At 45.4% G+C, this 16273-nt stretch overlaps 1 protein-coding gene across 3 annotated transcripts in view; it reads left to right on the forward strand.

Annotated features, from left to right (window-relative positions):
* VWF (von Willebrand factor) overlaps positions 1-16273 on the forward strand; it is a 137892-nt gene that overhangs the window by 102716 nt on the left and 18903 nt on the right. For all 3 annotated transcript variants that reach the window (XR_012017789.1, XM_072799265.1, XM_072799264.1), the window contains exons 36-43: positions 232-424; positions 592-933; positions 2722-2921; positions 8790-8892; positions 9325-9399; positions 10677-10781; positions 11783-11988; positions 14219-14368. Coding sequence is in view for 2 of the 3 variants with exons in the window: in XM_072799265.1 (XP_072655366.1) it covers positions 232-424; positions 592-933; positions 2722-2921; positions 8790-8892; positions 9325-9399; positions 10677-10781; positions 11783-11988; positions 14219-14368 (1374 nt within the window). In the remaining variant the exon portion in view is untranslated. The remainder of the gene's footprint in view (positions 1-231; positions 425-591; positions 934-2721; positions 2922-8789; positions 8893-9324; positions 9400-10676; positions 10782-11782; positions 11989-14218; positions 14369-16273) is intronic.

Below are 16273 nucleotides of genomic sequence, written 5' to 3' on the forward strand. Positions count from 1 at the left end.
TTCCAGGAGCATGGCCATCTGTTTAGGATTCTGATAATCTGTTCTGTCAAGCTCTGCAAAGCCCTTTATCTTAGAAGAGCTCCTGCCAAATATCAGAGTTTGTGGATGACACTGGAGTTGAGTGTGGCAGAAGTGGAGGGACTTTCAGTAACCTCAGGGAGAAGCTAAGAGTGAAATTCTAGGATTCCTTATTGCTATGACTACTGATGAGGCATTTTCTTCTTTGGGCAGATGACAGTGAATGGGAGACTAGTCTCCATCCCATATGTGGGTGGAGACATGGAAGTCAATGTTTATGGGACCATCATGTATGAGGTCAGATTCAACCATCTTGGCCACATCTTCACATTCACCCCCCAAAACAATGAGTTCCAGCTGCAGCTCAGCCCCAGGACCTTTGCTTCGAAGACATATGGTCTCTGTGGTGAGAAATTCTCCTTTCCTCTAGTCTCAGGACTCTTGGCAGCTTATATTCCTGGGTCCGGTTGGTTGTAAGGTTCAGACACTGGTGGGGATGGAGACTGGCCAGGTCTCCTGCATCAATATGAAGGCACCCGGGGCTACTGATCTTGCCTTTCCTCATATGTCTAGGGATCTGTGATGAGAACGGAGCCAATGACTTCATTCTGAGGGATGGGACAGTCACCACAGACTGGAAGGCACTCATCCAGGAATGGACCGTACAGCAGCTTGGGAAGACATGCCAGCCTGTCCCTGAGGAGCAGTGTCCTGTCTCCAGCAGTTCCCACTGCCAGGTCCTCCTCTCAGAATTGTTTGCCGAGTGCCACAAGGTCCTCGCTCCAGCCACCTTTTATGCCATGTGCCAGCCCGACAGTTGCCACCCGAAGAAAGTGTGTGAGGCGATTGCCTTGTATGCCCACCTCTGTCGGACCAAAGGGGTCTGTGTGGACTGGAGGAGGGCCAATTTCTGTGGTGAGTCTCCATATGCATCCCTTACAGTGTGAAGACCAACAAAGTATTGGGCTTGCTCAACCTCTTGGGCCTCATATTCTTTTTCTGGGTGATAAAGCATAAAATCCCTGCTTTCCCTATTACCTAGGATCCCAGTTAAGATAAAATAAGATGGTAGATGTCTCAGTGACTTGAGTGTGGAATTTCTGTGTAAACAAGAGCATTTCAATAGTTCAGACAAATGTTATTTTAATGTATTGTACACACATAGGCATCAGCAAAGTACGGAATGACCAGTCACATTTCTGAATTTGACATTCCCCCAAGTTTAGCAAAGGCTCAGAGTAAGCCATGCCTGAGAAGGATTTTGAAGTGTGAGTGGGATTTTCCTCTGACATACCAAGCAGCATCTTAATGACAAATACCATAGGATCACTAGTGGGGGTACCTGCCCAAGGTCAGCTCCCCTATTTGGACTTGGCATTTATTTATCATTCAACGTATAGGGGATACCACAGTGAATCAGATGTGATGCCTGCCTCAGAGGGCACTGGCACGAAAAGAGCACTGAACTTCAGCACCCCCAATTACTGAATATAACCCCTGATGTTCTCTGGAGGAAAGTCAATAATTCCAAGCTCTTGGAGTCTCAAAATTTATTATCATACAGCTGTCACAGCTCTAACTTATGGCTGGAGGACTTGGGCACTCTGGTCTCAGCTTAGGGTCTGATCAGCTATTTTCTATCTGGACCTTGCTTTCTGCATCTCAGAATGAGATCGTTGGACTAGATAGCTCCTAGGTTCCTTCCAGCTCTGGTGTTCTGAGTCCATTAGATGGAAGTACCTCCTTTTCAACCTGCCTACTGATCAAGGGGCAAATGATAATTTCCTGAATTACCCACAGTCCTTCTATACTTAGTAATTTCTTTGTCTACCCCTGGCTACTTATTGTGCATTTACGGGAAATGCTTGGTGCTTTAAATCCTTAGATACTCCCATCTTTTGTCTATCCCTGGCCACTTACTGTGCATTTACAGGGAAATGCTTGGTGCTTTAAATCCTTAGACGTTCTTGCCGGCTGCCTTGGCACCATGAGTGGGCAGAGTGGGACAAGAGAATTATCTTGTAGCTTTTCTTCATGCAACTCTTCATAGCTGTGGATTTCTTATTTAATTTAAGACGATTTTTAAAGGATTTAATACACCTGTATTCAAAAGAAAGACCCATAAAACTTCCTAAGGACACACAGGATCACATTATCAGTTAGGATTAAATTTGGCTCAAGTAACAGAGAAGTAAAATTCTCTGTTACACAGTTGGTCAGAGGGAGGTGGCTCCAGCTGTGTCTGGGTTTCAAACTGGATTCTAGGTTTTTGCTCATTCTCACTTGGGTGTGCTTTTTTTCTCATGGTTTAAGATGGAGCTCTCATCCTTACATCCAGGTTCCAAACGGCAGCATGGAGGAAAAAGGGGAAGGGACAAAGGACATGCACAGCTGTCCTTGAAAAAAAGAATTCTGGAAACTGCTATTGGAGTCTACATTTGCACCTACAGTTATTTGGTCAGAACTATAGTCATGTGACTATAGTTAGCTGCAAGGGAGGTTGGGAAATGTAGTCTGTAGTTTGTGGTCAGGTGCCTAGCTTAAAGGTCTATTTCCATGGAAAATGGAAGGAATAAAATTTAGTAGAAATTGGCCATTTCTGCCCGAGCAAGTTTGTTCAATGATTAACCTCATTGAAGCAGCTATGCCTCTGTTTCTCTCTGGTTGGTGTGAACTGAGTGTGACCTTGTTCTCTGTCTGTAGCTATGTCATGTCCACCATCCCTGGTGTACAACCACTGTGAGCATGGCTGCCCTCGGCTCTGTGAAGGCAATACAAGCTCCTGCGGGGACCAACCCTCGGAAGGCTGCTTCTGCCCCCCAAACCAAGTCATGCTGGAAGGTAGCTGTGTCCCCGAGGAGGCCTGTACCCAGTGCATCAGCGAGGATGGAGTCCGGCACCAGGTAGGAGCCTTGGCCTTTCACCTGCTATGGAGCTGCTTCTCTCTCAGGTCAGTAGGGTGAAGTGTTCACTAGTGATTGGCCCCCTCCAACTGTGGCAGCCAGGGTTAACTCTTAAGGAGATCACTGAAGAATAGGGAAGCATAAGGCATAATGACTCTGGAGCCAGACACATCTTGGTTCAAATCCTGGGTCTGTCATATATTAGCTATGTAAGCAAACACCAAAGTATTAATAACACATTATGACTACCACTACTTCTATTACCATCATTATATTCATGTAAATAGAAGGCTGCAGGAACCCAGAAGGGGATAGGAAAAGAATATATTAATAGTGGTGTCTAGTATTATTACAATATATTATGTACCTTGCATTGTACTAAGCATTATATATTCATTATCTCAACATTTTTTGGAAGTTTGTTTTGCAGGATATTGACAGTTACCTGTGGTCAAGAAAGGTTAAAGAACATTAGCTAGACAAGTTCCTTTATTGCAGGATTCTTTAGAGCTTTTAATGCGCTAATGTGTGGTGCAAGTGTGTAAGAGGGTTTTTGCTTCTCAAACTTATCTAACCATGGGACTTGTATGTGTGGTGGAGTGAGTGAATGTATATGTAGCATGCCCTTGGACTAGGGTTCTACAGAACAGAGTAGGATGTTTTATGTCATTTTAATAAATACTTAAAAAAATCTTTAAGACAAAACCAAAGCTTAGACAGCTTACTTTGCCCATGGACATGGTTTGTTAAGTGATAGAATTGCGAATTGGACTCAATATTTAAGGCTCTAACTCCAAAGAACGTGTTCGTTCGTTCTTTCTTTCTTTCTTTCTTTCTTTCTTTCTTTCTTTCTTTTTCTTTCTTTCTTTCTTTCTTTTTCTCTCTTTTTTTCTTTTTCTCTCTTTTTTTGGAATGTGCTCTTTCTGATGTGTGAAAATGCCTTTTTGCTAGGTGTTCTTTGAGCTGATTTTCATGGGAATCGTGGAGTCAACAATTTTTGTAGCCCTTTACAGGTTTTTGAGCACATTTTGAAAGGATATTTACCAGACTCTCCCCCATCTTGGCCTAAGATGGCAATCATAGCTTCAAAGTTGACAACATGTACATTTGTAGTAGCTGGGCAGTGTGTGTGCACACGTGAATGTGTGCAGTGCTCCTGTCCTTCCTCTTTGACAGTGACGCTACAGAACCTGATAGAGGGAGAACAGATTTGGCTTCTAGCAAAAGAGAGTGAGTGTATTCTATGATCAGGGGCTACACCCCAGACCTAACATCTCCATTATCACCAGGGAGGACTTTTGTCACTAAGCGAACCAGGTGAAGTGACTCATTATATTTAATCACACTGGCAGGACTCAAGGTAAAGCTAGCTAACCAATCTAGATAATGATGGAAACAGTTATTCCCGTAACTACACTATTCTGTCCTGAACAACGTAGGCCATGCAATGGACTGTTTCCTTTGATTCTCCCTCAAACTCTGTGGGGTCGTTATTACATGTGCCATTGAGTGGAAACTGAGGCTCGAATGGCAGGAGGTGATAAAACTGTGGTTCCTATCCATGACACCAGGGCATCCCACAGTGTCCTAGCCCTGCCTTCAATCCCAATGGAACTGTGAGCTAAACTTTGAGCTGCGTATTCATGGAAGCATGGGCGTTCATCCAGTTATTACTGGATGGTTCTCATCTGCTCTGTTTTGTTATTGGGCTTTATCCCAGTGGACCCCATTTGTTCTCACTGTGGAGTAGATGAATTAGGAGGGAAGACTAGTCACACTCTACTGCTGTATTTCAATTGCCAAATGAAGTAACTGCCTGTACTGTAATATTCTCCAAAAACGAGTCCATAAAACCATACATCACTCTCTCTGATCTGCACAGCTCTTGGGGTCCCTTCCTATAGGCTTGAAGGGTAGGTACTATTTATGTGTGGTGCCAGCACCCAGTGGTGATTTCAGCCTGCATTTGCTGGTAGTGCTAGGTGCTCTCAGAGGGAGGCAGAAATGGTCTCTGCCCTCTTCTTTGGCATTCTGCGATGAGAAGAAAGCTTGAGCTTGTAAAATGTTTCTGGCTCCAGGAGTATCATTTGGCTGCAGGGTGCTGAGAGTTGGAAGCTTGTGAATTTTATCTTCGTGTCTCCACCTGCCCCCTCTAACTCGACTTTCCTTCCCCACTCCCCTCACCTTCCATCCAACCCATTGGAATATGCATTTGAGTTGTGTGGAGAGTGCTTCTGAGTAGTGCAATATTTTGGACATAGAGACAGTCTTATAAACGTATTTCAGAACCAAGTGACAGTAAAATTAATCAAAAACTGTGAAGGGAACAAACACAGTTTTAGTTTACTTCAGAAAATATGGTTTAAATGGATGAAAATAGACATCTTATCAGCCACCTGCAATTTCAGCTTTCCCATTCACAGCAGAAAAGGAATAAAAATCTAACATGAAGAACATTTCCATTAAATGAAATTTCCTTAACTGAAAAATAAAGCTGAGACAACTTTTCTTCAGGGAAATAATCCAGAGTATAAATCTCTGGTGGTAACTTTGGAAGGGCAAAATATTTACCGGTTTCCATAGCCCTTGTTTACTTTACAGAATGCAGTGTAAACATATGAGCCTCTGTGGCGGGCTCAGGGGGGATCCAGGGCTGCGGGCTGGCTGTCCCTCTCTGGGTTGGGGGCTTGTGTGGGCAGCAGGGACCGCCTCCATCACCCAGGACGGAGCACCTGGAGCCTGAGCTTCCTCCCTGGTCTCTGCTGTTCCGTGGCGGCCCAGGAATTACATTTTCCTGCATCTGCCCTCAGATCCTTGGCTGTGGTGGGTGGTGCTTGGTCGTTTGCTGTGTCCCTTCTCTGACCTGGGGCTTTGAAGACTTCAGTTTTCCCTTATCAGATTCTCTGTAGGCTGTTATTTTGTCGTCTTCATTTAATTTAGAACTCCCGCCAGGTCTCATACCTGTTCTGCCCTGGAAATACTCCCTGCTGGCCGGGAGCCCAGTGGGCCATTCAGGACTGGCTGGAGTTGGCCTGTCCTGGTGCAGGGGTGCCACCTGCTGGTGTGCTTGCTGCATAACTAGACAGGTGATGCGGCTGCAGAGCTGGCCGCTGGTGCTTGTAGCTTAGCATTAGGCCAAAAGGGCCTTTACAGGGATCATAGATTCTGTCCCTTGCCTCAGGCATGCCTCCTTAAAGCTTCCTAAAAAAATGAAAATCCCTAGGAAAGGGAGGCTTAATACCTAATTTTGGTCATTTATTGTGGTATTGTCCACTCTCAGGATGGTGGGAAAGTTGTATTATTTTTTCTTGAATTTAGATATCTAAAGTTCACATTTAAAAAGACACAAAATCCCCCCCAAAACATATAAAGAATATGATCCTCTCCTTTGACATCCCATCACGTTTGCCATTTAAAGGTCTAAATATAGAACCCTTGATTTGCCATTTTCTTGGCATCACCATCCTTGCAGAAAGCAGGAGAGAGGCAGGACAGAGAGAGGCCTACGGAGATGTGAGGTGTCCCCCTTCTTCTTCCTCTGAGGCCTGCGCCCTGTGCCCTCCCTGGCCTTCCCAGCCGCTAGGAGAGCACTGATCTCCCGGTGCTGGCTCCTGTCTTCTCCAGCCTGCTCACTCTCACCAGGGATGTCCTAATCCAACACTCCTCTCTTTGAGGCAGGGTACTGCTTACAAAGCTTCAGGGCTGCTCTTTGCCTACCATATTAAACGCCAGCTCCCGAAGCTGACAGAGAAGGCCTCTAGAATCATCTAGATGTCCACAGGACTTTTCATCCTCTGTTCCCATTTCTTTTTTCTTCTGCCTGAGTCCTTCCCTTCCAGCACAGGTGTACCTTGGTGAGGCCTTTTTGGAGCACTCCAGCCCCTGTGAACATTTCTTGTGCGCCTGCTGTGGCTCTTGTATTTTTCATTTTTAAAAAATGCTTTATTGAGCTCTAGTTTCCATACAGTAAACAGCACCTTTTTAAGGGTAAGATTTGATGTATTTTGACATATGCACATACCCATAAAGCTGTCATCACAGTCGAGATAACAAATATTTCCTTGGCAACTGCCAAGGTTGCCTCTTTTTAATGCATCCCTAGCCCCCATCTCCCACCCCCAGGCAACTGCTGCTTTGCTTCCTGACACTAGAGATGTATTACATTTTTTAGAGTCTTCTATAAATGGGATCAGGCTGTGTGTACTCCATTTTTGCCTGTCTTCTTTCACTCTGCATAATGCTTTTGAGATTCCCCCATGTTGCATGTTTTCATAGTTTGTTTTCATGGCTGAGTAATATGCCCTGCTGCAAATGGATCACAATTCATTTGTCTCATTCCACTTTTCATCGAGGAGTCTTATTTCCTCAATGAACAGCAGCTGTTGAGGGCTGGGACTGAGTATTCTGAACAACCCCCCCCCCCACCCCCCGCAGCACTGGCAGTGTGACCTGCCCATGGCAGATGCTGTGATTACCCACAAGAGGCAGCTGTCATACAGAGAACACGTGGTGTCTGGAGCCAGGATGCCAGGTCCAAATCCTGGGATGTACTTACTGCCTGGTCACCACGTTCCTTGTCTGTATCTCTATTCAGCATTTGTAAGCATAGATAATGACACCATATCTCCCCGGTATGGTTATTGTAAGGGGTAGAAAGTGAATAAATGCAAAGCCCTTAGAAAGATATCTTGAACATATTTAATGCCAGTTATTGCTGGGAGGCAGTGGAGCATGGTGTCAAAAAGATGGATTGTGTGTTTGTATGGTGGCTCTGCCGCTGTGATGGTGAGACCTAAACAGAGGCCTCAGCATTCTCATTTGACAAGTGGGAGTAATACAGATATCCTTACCAGAGGGCTGCAATGAGAATTAAACAAGTCATTTGTATAAAACCCATAGAACAGGGGCACCCGGTGGCTCAGTCAATTAAGGGGGTACCTTCAGCTCAGGTTGTGATCCTGGGATACTGGGATCAAGTCTGCATCCTGCTCCCTGTTCAGCGAGGAGCCTGCTTCTCCCTCTCCTTCTGCCCCATGGCCCCCATACCCTCCAGCTTCTGCTCTCTCTCTCTCTCAAATAAATAAAATCTTGAAAAAAAAACCCTCATAGAACAGTGGTACATAGCCTATGCTCTTTAGAGATTGGCTGGTATTATATACTGAGCGCTGGGAAGGTGTCAAGGGGGAGAGGTCAGAGGAGGACCAGCAGCGTGGGGGAAGGGTGATTTCCTTGGAGACCTCTGACCTCCTTTCTTCTCAGCTGACTGCTGACCGTGGAAACAGACGGAATAAATAAGACTCTTTTGACCTGGGAACATTTTAGAAGCCTTTGAGCTACTGGACAAGAATGCGTTTATTCAGAGACAGGCAATTTAAATGTGAATTTAATTTTAACTCTGCGTTTGACTCACCGAGTGTAGAGGGATCCCGGGTCCTGGCTCTGCAGCCCGCATCTGTGCTGGTCACAGTCTACAGGACAAGGCAGGTCCCAGTGCACTCCCTTTGTGGGTGAGGAAACTGGTCCCAGGGGGAGTGACGCCCCACACTGGAGTTCAGGTCTCCCTGACTTCATGGCCCTCCTGCAGGGAGGGTCCTCTACAGCCTATAGCTTGTCATTCCCCGAGGTTACAAAGCAGTGGGGCCACCTCTCTGGGCACCCCTGATGCTTCTCTGACTCTTTGCTCTCAGAGCCTCACACTGCTTTCAGCCTGTATGTGTTCAGCCTGTATGTGAGACTGATGGAGGCCTGGATTGGGGTTTGTGTCCCCTGAGGGGAGACCGAGCCAGAGATGGGGGCATGACCCCCATGACCTCTTAGGCTTTGTGTCCCTGGTGGCATGGGCCCTCCCTGAGCCTTGTTTTCCTTCAGTTCCTGGAAACCTGGGTCCCAGCCCACCAGCCTTGCCAGATCTGCACGTGCCTCAGTGGGCGGAAGGTCAACTGTACGTTGCAGCCCTGCCCCACAGCCAGAGGTGAGCCCCCCAACCGCCACCCCTCACCCCCTCTCCCTGCTGCTCTTGGAGGAAGAAGGATCCCTTGAGGCCCTGGCCATCCTGTCTGCATACCTGGTGGGCCAGATACAAACATCTTTTCCTCCATCACTGCTGCCCCAGCCTTCCTACTGGACTTGGGGTCCCCTTTTCTGTACCTGGGGGGTAGACACTATTAGAGGTTCATCCTGCTCCCCTCTCCAACCCCAGCTTGGCCTTCAGACTCAGAGTCTTCTGGAGGGCACATTTGAGGGGCCACCGGGACACACCAAGGAGATTCATTTGTCAGAGGCCCCTGGGCCTGATTCTTGGCAGGCCTCCCATGCAGGGCATGTGCTGGTATTCTGCAACATTTTACAGGCTGCATGCTGCAGCATTATTGATCTCTCTGCCTTCTGTGGCATTCTCCGTCAGCTCCCACCTGTGGCCCGTGTGAAGTGGCCCGCCTCCGCCAGAACGCAGAGCAGTGCTGCCCGGAGTACGAGTGTGGTATGTGTCCCGCCCTGGGCATTTCTCCAGGGTCCTGACCCTGGCCCTGGCCCCAGGTGACCCATGTGGCAGGTGCAGAAAGGTGTGGGTGGGCTCAGGCACAGGGTGCTCAAAAGGAGGTGGGTAAGGGCTGACTCTCTCTCCCCGCCCTACCCCACCAAATAGCAAGAGTCACCTTTGGAAAGTAGGATTTGCTTCCTAGGAAACTTCTGCAGTGAAAATGTAAGGTTTGAGAGCATTAAACAAACAAACAAACAAAAAGAATGGGGGTAATCTCTGGTGGGCAGTAGTGCAGAGATTTACTGAAGAAAAAGCCATGCCAAAGTAACCCATGTGCCTTTTCAATAAATTCAGAGTAGACTAGATATAGAGAAGGCCACACACAGGGCACCTTGATTTCAGCAAGTTATTCGTCAAAAGGTTTCATTATAGGCTTGCAAACTCCATGGTGAGTAATGGGCTGAATAAATAGTGTAATGAGATGAATCCAGAGCTGATGGAATTATGGTTAACAGGAGAGGAAATCTCCAGTGCCCCGTTGCTGTCCTGTCCAATGTGTTTATTAATTGTACGGATGGAGACATAAAGCACAGGCGTGTCAAGTTGGCAGTGATGCAAATCTTTGAGGGAGAGCAAATAGATCAAGGGATAGTCTACAGGGTCTAAAAAAGAATGAAATCATCTAGAAATTTATGTATGCTGATGAAATTTATAAGGCATGAATAAAGTCCCACATAGAAGGAGATGTGGCTTGAGAAAAACTTGTGGAAAATAGGTCTTAGCATGCTAACAATAGAGAGAACTGGGGGCATTATTTACCTCAGGCCCCTCATTTTATAGAAGGGATTAAACTTCTACAATGTGCCAGACACTTTGCCTCCATTATTTCATGACACCCTGAGACTGAGCCTGGAAGGTAGACCTTCCCACCTTGCAGAAGATGAGACCGAGGCCCAGAGAGTTCAAGTGATTTGGCTGAGATCTGAAAATCCCAGCAGTGACAAGAGTAATCAACACGAGCTTATCATAGGAATCGGATCTATCTTTCTATCTGTCTGTCTATCTACCTACCTATCACTCCTCCCCTTCTCTACCTCCACCTCTAACTTCATCTCATCCCTACCATGTACCTAAAACAGTAGAAGTCTGGAGGAATAGGAATAGGAATAGGAATAGGAATAGGAATAGGAATAGGAATAGGAATAGGAATAGGAATGTTGGGTCACAATAGTACCCTTGCTGACCTCTGAGTGGGCATCTCTCTTTCCTGGCCTCAGTGTGTGACCTGGTGAGCTGTGACCTGCCCCCGGTGCCTCCCTGCGAAGATGGCCTCCAGATGACCCTGACCAATCCTGGCGAGTGCAGACCCAACTTCACCTGTGGTAAAGCCTCTGTGGATGCGGAGAGGGTGGCGCGACCATTCTCTCCTAGCCTGGGGAAGGTGTCTTGTATTATAATTCATTGAAGTCTAGGTTTTGCATACATCTGGAATTCAGGGGTGGGGGTGGTAAGATTACACCTGGATTGAGCCCTCCTAGCCACATGTTGCTGCAGGCGTACCAGGTGCGGATTACTTGATTTGTATCAGTGGATACAAATCTGTAGGTGCCCCCTGCCTCCGTTATGTTTAACTATTGAGCCACCAAAGGGTATAGTGCCAGCATAAGTTGGACTAAAAGTAAGACAATGGCAAGGAACAGAATTGCATATGCAGCCTTTGAGAATACCCACCTTACATCAAGTGGAGTTCCTATCCTATTGATTTAGAGTCTCACTTGAGCTCCTAGATATAAGGCCTAGAGGGTAAGAGGAGATCTCTTTGTATTTGAAGGAAGTTGGGAAGAGGGAAAGGACACAGGAATGGGATTGCCATTTGTAAAATGATACTGTGGATTTGACAGAGTTGCTAGCATTCTTTCATTCAACATTGTTGGAGGACCTAAAACCATAGGGTATTGTTCTAGGTACTGAGCTGGGGATAGGATCACAAAAGCTACCAGCTTGTAAGCATACTTGCCCACACATGCCCAGGCTTATCTGGATCTTAGAGATTCTGTTTGAGGTCTCTGAGAATCCACAGCTGGAAGGACTTTCCTTCTTCATAGAGCGAAGACCAGGCAGCCTTCACTTCTCCTCTACTAGAAGTCCTAGCTTCACATTTTTCCTTTTGATGGATGTTCTTATTTTTTCTGCAGACGAATTGCTTTTTGGTATGATTGAAAATCCCATAGTCCTTGAGCTCAGCTCTTGGGCATTTCTGATTTAATATTCTGGGTCTGGAGTTCCCTGGGATCTTATTATCATAGCTGAATACTTATGAACCCTGGCTGAATGCACTGCCCAGTGTGGCTGGACTGAGGCATCACCTGGTGCTGCCCCTCAGCCTGCAGGAAGGATGAATGCAGACGGGAGTCCCCGCCCTCTTGTCCCCCGCACCGGACGCCGGCCCTTCGGAAGACTCAGTGCTGTGATGAGTATGAGTGTGCATGCAACTGTGTCAACTCCACGGTGAGCTGCCCGCTGGGGTACCTGGCCTCGGCTGTCACCAACGACTGTGGCTGCACCACAACAACCTGCTTCCCTGACAAGGTAGGGGCTGCTTAGTTCTGGTTGGGAAGATGGCCAAACATTTGCTTCTCATGAAATATTTGCCTACCTAACCTTCCCCTCCTGCCCAACCCGAATACTTTAATGGTGGCTGAGCAGTCAGCATTCACCACAGCCTAATTAGCTTGGGAGGTATTTAGAGAGAACATACTATGTTCTTGGCATGGCTAGGTGCTAGGGTTACAAGCAAGCTATGAGACCTGGGCCCTACCATTAAAGAGCTTATTTTGTAGGTTAGTTGAGGAACTAGTGAGATTGCATGAATTATTTAGCGACTGGTTAATAGTTTATTCATTTGTTTATTGCTATCAACTCATCGATGTAACCATCCATCTATCCATCCTTTCATCCATCCATCCATCCATCCATCCATCCAATGTTTACTGAGTAACAACTATATTCTAGCAGAGCTGGGACTTTGTTAGGTGTTATGGGAGAAATGTAAGATGCAGACTACTTATGATCTTGATAGTATATGGAAGACAATTGCCTATAAATAGAATACAATAAAGTGTCAAGGGATAGTACAGCTGGTATGTGCAAATAGCAGTCTTCTGGGGGAGAGATCCACCAAGATGACCTATCGTGAGCCAGAATTGCAGCAGGAAGACCTGGGCATGATTGATGGTGAGCCCTGGAATGAATGACAGGGAGGAGCCATGGTTATCTTTCCCTGGATGCTTGCTGCTTGCAGGCTATCATTGCCTCCAGACCTTTTTGGTGAATAGAGCTTGGAAATATATTTTTAGAGAGAACAAAGCTCATGCACTCATAGTAATATTTTGGATTCAAATTCAATTATAAGGTTTTACTTAACTTCTTTGACTTATACTTCTACTATTTTTCTAAGTTGTAAATACTGGTTTCTTAACATAATTGACACAATTAGTTATTTGTTTTATATTACAACATGCCTAGAGTAGTCTCAAAAATAACAATGCCAATATTATTGCCAACAATTTAAGGCAACTGAGAGAGGTTTAAGATTTATTTGCAGTTCTTTAGTGTAGAAATATAACCCATTAGGGATATATGGCCAAAATCCTGAGTTTTAAAGTTATTTGAAATAACTATTTTTCTTGTGTTATTTTGCCACTGCTTTGATCTAGTTAATCAGATATTTTGGTTTGTTTTACATTTTTAGGGATTGCTTTTACTTCCTTTTTAATTTACTATTTTTGTACATGAAACATATCGTGGCATAGTAATATAGTTACTAATAATGCTGTAACAAATAGCCTCATACATCTGTCATTTTGTAGTTTGGGAAATTTGTCTTTTGAGATAGATTCCTAGAAGTAAGATTCTGGTTGGTAACATTTTCTAGCAGGCTTCTTCTTCTTCTTCTTTTTTTTTTTTTCTAGCAGTCTTCTTAATAGAAGAACAAGGGGTCTCATTTAGTAAGGTCATTATATAGTAGCTGGAAGACCCAACAGATAAAGGATAATGGCTTATAAATACTTATACTCCTATGATGTGAATGAGAGTGGAGACCTGTTCACAGCTTCAGAGGGCAGATTCAGGATTAATGTCAAAACTGTCATTAAGTGTCCTGATCAAACAGCTTCCTTACTGCCTCATTCCTACAGAATAAAGTCTGAGTATTGTGTACCATGTGCATACCAGGCTTTACATATTCTGATCCCAATCAACCTTTGTAGCTCCATTTCCCATATCCCTTCTATAGCCTACAGTTCTTCCAAGTAGGACCCCTTGTCTCTTAAACATATCCCATTCTCCGTGCCCCAGAGTCTTTCCTTGTTATGCTCCCTGTCATCTGCAGGCTTCTGGGGGGCTCCTATTCATAGACCCCACTCACCTTCAGCCCATTATGTGTGGATGGGTGCTAAGTCCAGGAACTTTACTGGGTCTAAAGACTAGGGAACAGTTTTCTGTGTGATATGGGAGGGAGTTAAATGCAATTAAGACAGCGATGAGCCTGGATTAAGGCCACCAAGTGAGTTATTCCTGAGCCTGTGGTCCAAGAAGGACTCACCAGCACACACCAGCAATGGCTCTCTAAGGCTGGTGGGCAAGGAAGGGAAGAGGGCAAAATCTCCTTCATAAGCATCCCTCCAGGTGGGCAGAGACCATGTTAGTTTTATGTACTGCTGTATTCTCAGCACCTAAAGCAAGTTCCACACATAGTAGGCACTTACTTATTGTTTCAATGACTGGAATAAGTTTGCTCATGGAAATCTTGTGTTTGTAGGTGTGTGTCCACCGAGGCACCATCTACCCTGTGGGCCAGTTCTGGGAGGAGGCCTGTGACGTGTGCACCTGCACGGACTTGGAGGACTCTGTGATGGGCCTGCGTGTGGCCCAGTGCTCCCAGAAGCCCTGTGAGGACAACTGCCTGTCGGTAAGGGGAGCAGAGGGGCTGGGCACTGCCTGGAGCAGGCAAGGGAGAGAGTGGGGGAGTGGGGGTTCTGGGAAGGGGCAAGAGACCCCTTGAGTAATTTCTGGTTCAGGGCCAGAGATGAGGGGAAGGAGAGGACTGAGGTTGGGTGAAAGGCAGCATTAGGGGAGGATTGCTGTTCTATCTTTCTGTGAGTCTGTCCTTGGCCAATGGCCATGTCTGTTGTATGGTCTTGAGTCCAGAGGGCTGTGGAGTTGGTTTGAGCAGAAATTGGATATAACACCTAGAAAGGAGGACCTGATTTTTCCCCATATCTTCCTCCTCAGATATCACCTCAACCTGCCCCTAGAACAGACACATGTTTTTACTTTTCTGAGGTTCCCCCAGTTTCAATGTCCTATAATGTATCTACACAAATTGGTGATTTTTCAGACCACATTAATAATTTGCGGGACAGGAAACATGATCACTGCTATAGCTCAATTCAACTCTAATTCTTGTGGTACCTGCCCCTAAGGCCCCTGTGTGTTCTGGGGCATTCTATTCTTGCACATTTTTTAAAAAAGATTTTATTTATTTATTCATGAGAGACACACACAGAGAGAGGCAGAGACACAGGCAGAGGGAGAAGCAGGCTCCATGCAGGGAGACTGATGTGGGACTCAATCCTGGAACTCCAGGATCACACCCTGAACCAAAGGCAGATGCTCAACCGCTGAGCCACCCAAGCGTCCCTATTCTTGCACATTTAAGACTGATCAGACCCTTGGGGTGCTTGGGTGCCTCTGTCGGTTAAGTGTCTGCCTTCGGCTAAGTTCACAATCCCAGAGTCCTGGGATTGAGCTAGAGTTGGAGTCCAGCTCCCGGCTCAGCGGGGTATCTGCTTCTCCCTCTGCTTCTGCTCCTCCTCCTGGCTCATGCTGTTTCTCATAAAATAAAATAAAATAATAAAATAAAATAAAATAAAATAAAATAAAATAAAATAAAATAAAAAAAATAAAATAAAAAAATAAAATAAATAAAATAAAATAAAATATAAATAAAATAAAATAAAATAAAATAAAATAAAATAAAATAAAATAAAATAATTGGATCCTAGAAAAAAGGGCGTGATGATGTACAGGGAGAATTGGGGTCAGATTCTGGTTTAGTACTATTATTATTATTATTATTATTATTATTATTATTCCTTCAGTGTTATCAGGATGATAAAAGATAAAAGAGGAGTAGCCAGGACAGACAAGTACATATATCTTGTGCTTGTCTTCATAACAGTAGTGGAGCTAATGCTCTTGATGCTGGTTTGGAAGTGGGTGGTTTGTTGATGGAAGTGGGGGCCCAATTATGAATCTTGAAGTGGGAGCCTCTGCTTAATTCATCTGCTCTCTACCTGCCTTGCTGTGACTGAGGAGGAGTGGAATTGTGAGGCACCCTTGGGAGAGGATGATGCAGTGGTATCCAGGTATGTCCACTGGGAACACTAAGTTTTGGAAACCCGTTGGTCTGCATCTCCTCCCACAGGCCATGGAAGGTGATGGAAATAACTTGCTATCAAGCAAGGGAGTGCTGCTTAGAGGTCATTTTTGTAAAACTAGCCCCCTCTCTCTATATTTTTAAATATTTTATTTATCTATTTATTTATTTTTAAAGATTTTATTTATTTATTTGAGAGAGAGACAGACAGAGATAGTGAGAGAGAGCACGAATAGGGAGGAGAGGGAGAGGCAGGCTCCCCACTGAGCTGGGAACCTAATATGGAGCTTGATCCCAGGACCCTGGGATCATGACCTGAGCCGAAGGCAGATGCTTAACTAGCTGAGCCACCCAGGCGCCCCAAGATTTTATTTATTTATTTATTTATTTGAGAGAGAGAGAGAGAGAGAGAGAGAGAGCATGAGAGCAAATGGG

Source organism: Canis lupus, chromosome 25 (genome assembly GCF_048164855.1).
Source record: "Canis lupus baileyi chromosome 25, mCanLup2.hap1, whole genome shotgun sequence".
Classification (NCBI taxonomy): domain Eukaryota; kingdom Metazoa; phylum Chordata; class Mammalia; order Carnivora; family Canidae; genus Canis; species Canis lupus.